Genomic DNA, 2,011 nt, shown 5'->3' with positions numbered 1-2,011 from the left:
AGCCCACCACCTTCCCTACACAGCCTGAGCCACTGCCTCACCACTCTTCCCAAAAAGAAGTGTCTCCTAATAACCAGCCTAAACCTCCCCAGTGCAATTTGAGGCCATCGCCTCACATCCTAAACCCCTCATTCTTGCAGTCAATGTCTGCTTTAGTTTTCATAGGAAAAGGTTAACCAAATAACTTCATGTAAATCTCCCACAGCTTAGGGATATTTACTTAATTTGCAGAGTCTTTCTGCTGGAGCTGTGCCACCAGCTTCAGTCGGGGCTGGGCAGAGCACCACGAGAGATTTCCTTAAGCTGGATGGTGTGCCAGCTGTTAGAAAGACTGAGGAAACCAGTGTTCACGTTCTGCTGTTCTGGGAAAGCCCACGATAGGTTAATAATGAGACTTCACTGATTCATACAGAGCTCTTTATTTTCATCTCAAGGCTTATAAAAACTGGAACTCAGAACCAAAACTCTTTAAAACTTTACATATGTACAGCATGAGAAATAAATAATGTTTAAAGTCATACAAAAACCAGAATATACAAACAGTTTTGAAACCACTCCATATATGGCAGGGTTACAAGTCTCGGCTACTTTCCAAAGGCTTCAATCATTAAAGCCTTTGCACAAAACCATGAAATAAAAAAGATCCCCAAGTGTGCTTTGGTCGGATTGAAGCTCTACACAAACTCAGAACCTCAAAGGATGCACTCCATCTTCAGAACTCAGTGCACCACACGGCAGCACCACTTCCTGAGGTTGTCTCGCTGCATGCCAAAAGTTCAGAGTTGTTGCACCAACTATCCTCCCAAAACTTAGAAAACTAACAAGTTTTACCTCTGATACAACCCATTCTGCTGCAGCCAGTGGGACCAGCTGTGGAGTGCCAAGCTCAGAGCAAAGCCACGATCATCTGGCACCAGGAATACAAGCAAGGTGTGGTGGCAATGAAGATGGGCTGTTGGCTCAGTTTAATGCTTTGCATGGAAATAAGATCTTAACTATGCACTGGTACTACAGCAGCACTGGAGCAGAGGCAGACATTCTCAGTAGTTACAAGGACAAGTGCAAAGCTCTCCTGGAACAGTCCAGTTCCGTTACCTTCCTCCTGTGCTGGGCAGCTGCCATTTGCCTCTCACAAAGATTAATTAACATGGACTGTTGAGCAAGGACTGAGGAACAGAGGACTGAGGAGAAAGGAGCAGCTGCCACTTTCTACATTATGCCACAGGGACAGGGAGGACGGAGAGCTGCTTGGCACGCAGTGATGCACAGATCTCAGCATCAGCCAGGCACAGAGCAGGTTTAAGGCAAGCAGAGGACAACCTGAACATAAGTAGCACGGTGCTTATCCCCACTCCTCCCTACACACGCCCACACAGAGTGTGAGCTGGTCTCACCTTCTCCAGCCCATAGTGCTCCTACAGTAGATGCCACCTGGTTCCTGGCATCACTATATCCAGCAGTTCATATGATTCTCTTCTCAGCTCCACTGGTGGCAGACCAGGACATCATTGCTGAGGTCTGGAGCTCCGGAGGTCTCCTCTGTAGACATGGTTAATGGGAGCAGGAAAGTCAGGGCAAGGCTAAATGCATCTCCCAGGCAGTCAGGGGAAGTTGTAGTTATTCTGGGTCCAGGACCACGGTCCATCAGCTGCTCCCCAGTTTCTTGCATCTGATCCAAAGTATTTTGTCCTGCAAAGATATTTGCTTTAAGTGCTACCAAGGTTTTTTTTGCCAGAGCATCTTCCCATCGTCATAGTCTTCATGCATCCAGCTTGCTCCATTGTGAGTTCCAGGGAGATCTTCAGAGTGTGTTTGAGACAGATCTGGGAAGAGCAGCAAGGAGAAAATACTTCATTAAATGCAGAAGTCAAAAGGAATATCAAAGAATTCCTAAGAATCTCTGGGACAATGGGAAGTAGGTCACAAAGTACAGGCTGGTATTTTCATAGAATCATTAAGGTCGAACTATCAACCCACCACCACCGTGCCCTGTCCATCACCATTCTATCCA

General features: G+C 46.6%; 1 protein-coding gene across 1 annotated transcript in view; it reads right to left on the bottom strand.

Annotated features, from left to right (window-relative positions):
• Window positions 1-400: 400 nt before the first annotated feature.
• Window positions 401-2,011, bottom strand: part of LIPG (lipase G, endothelial type) — a gene marked incomplete at its 5' end in the record, with an annotated part of 8,712 nt that continues 7,101 nt past the window's right edge. Inside the window, one exon of the mRNA XM_010716919.3 lies at window positions 401-1,823. Within this exon, the coding sequence (XP_010715221.1) occupies window positions 1,802-1,823 (22 nt within the window). The remainder of the gene's footprint in view (window positions 1,824-2,011) is intronic.

This window comes from Meleagris gallopavo, chromosome 11, assembly GCF_000146605.3.
Source record: "Meleagris gallopavo isolate NT-WF06-2002-E0010 breed Aviagen turkey brand Nicholas breeding stock chromosome 11, Turkey_5.1, whole genome shotgun sequence".
NCBI classification, from domain to species: domain Eukaryota; kingdom Metazoa; phylum Chordata; class Aves; order Galliformes; family Phasianidae; genus Meleagris; species Meleagris gallopavo.
Note: the sequence above shows the minus strand (reverse complement) of the source record. Positions and strands in the feature narration are given on the sequence as shown.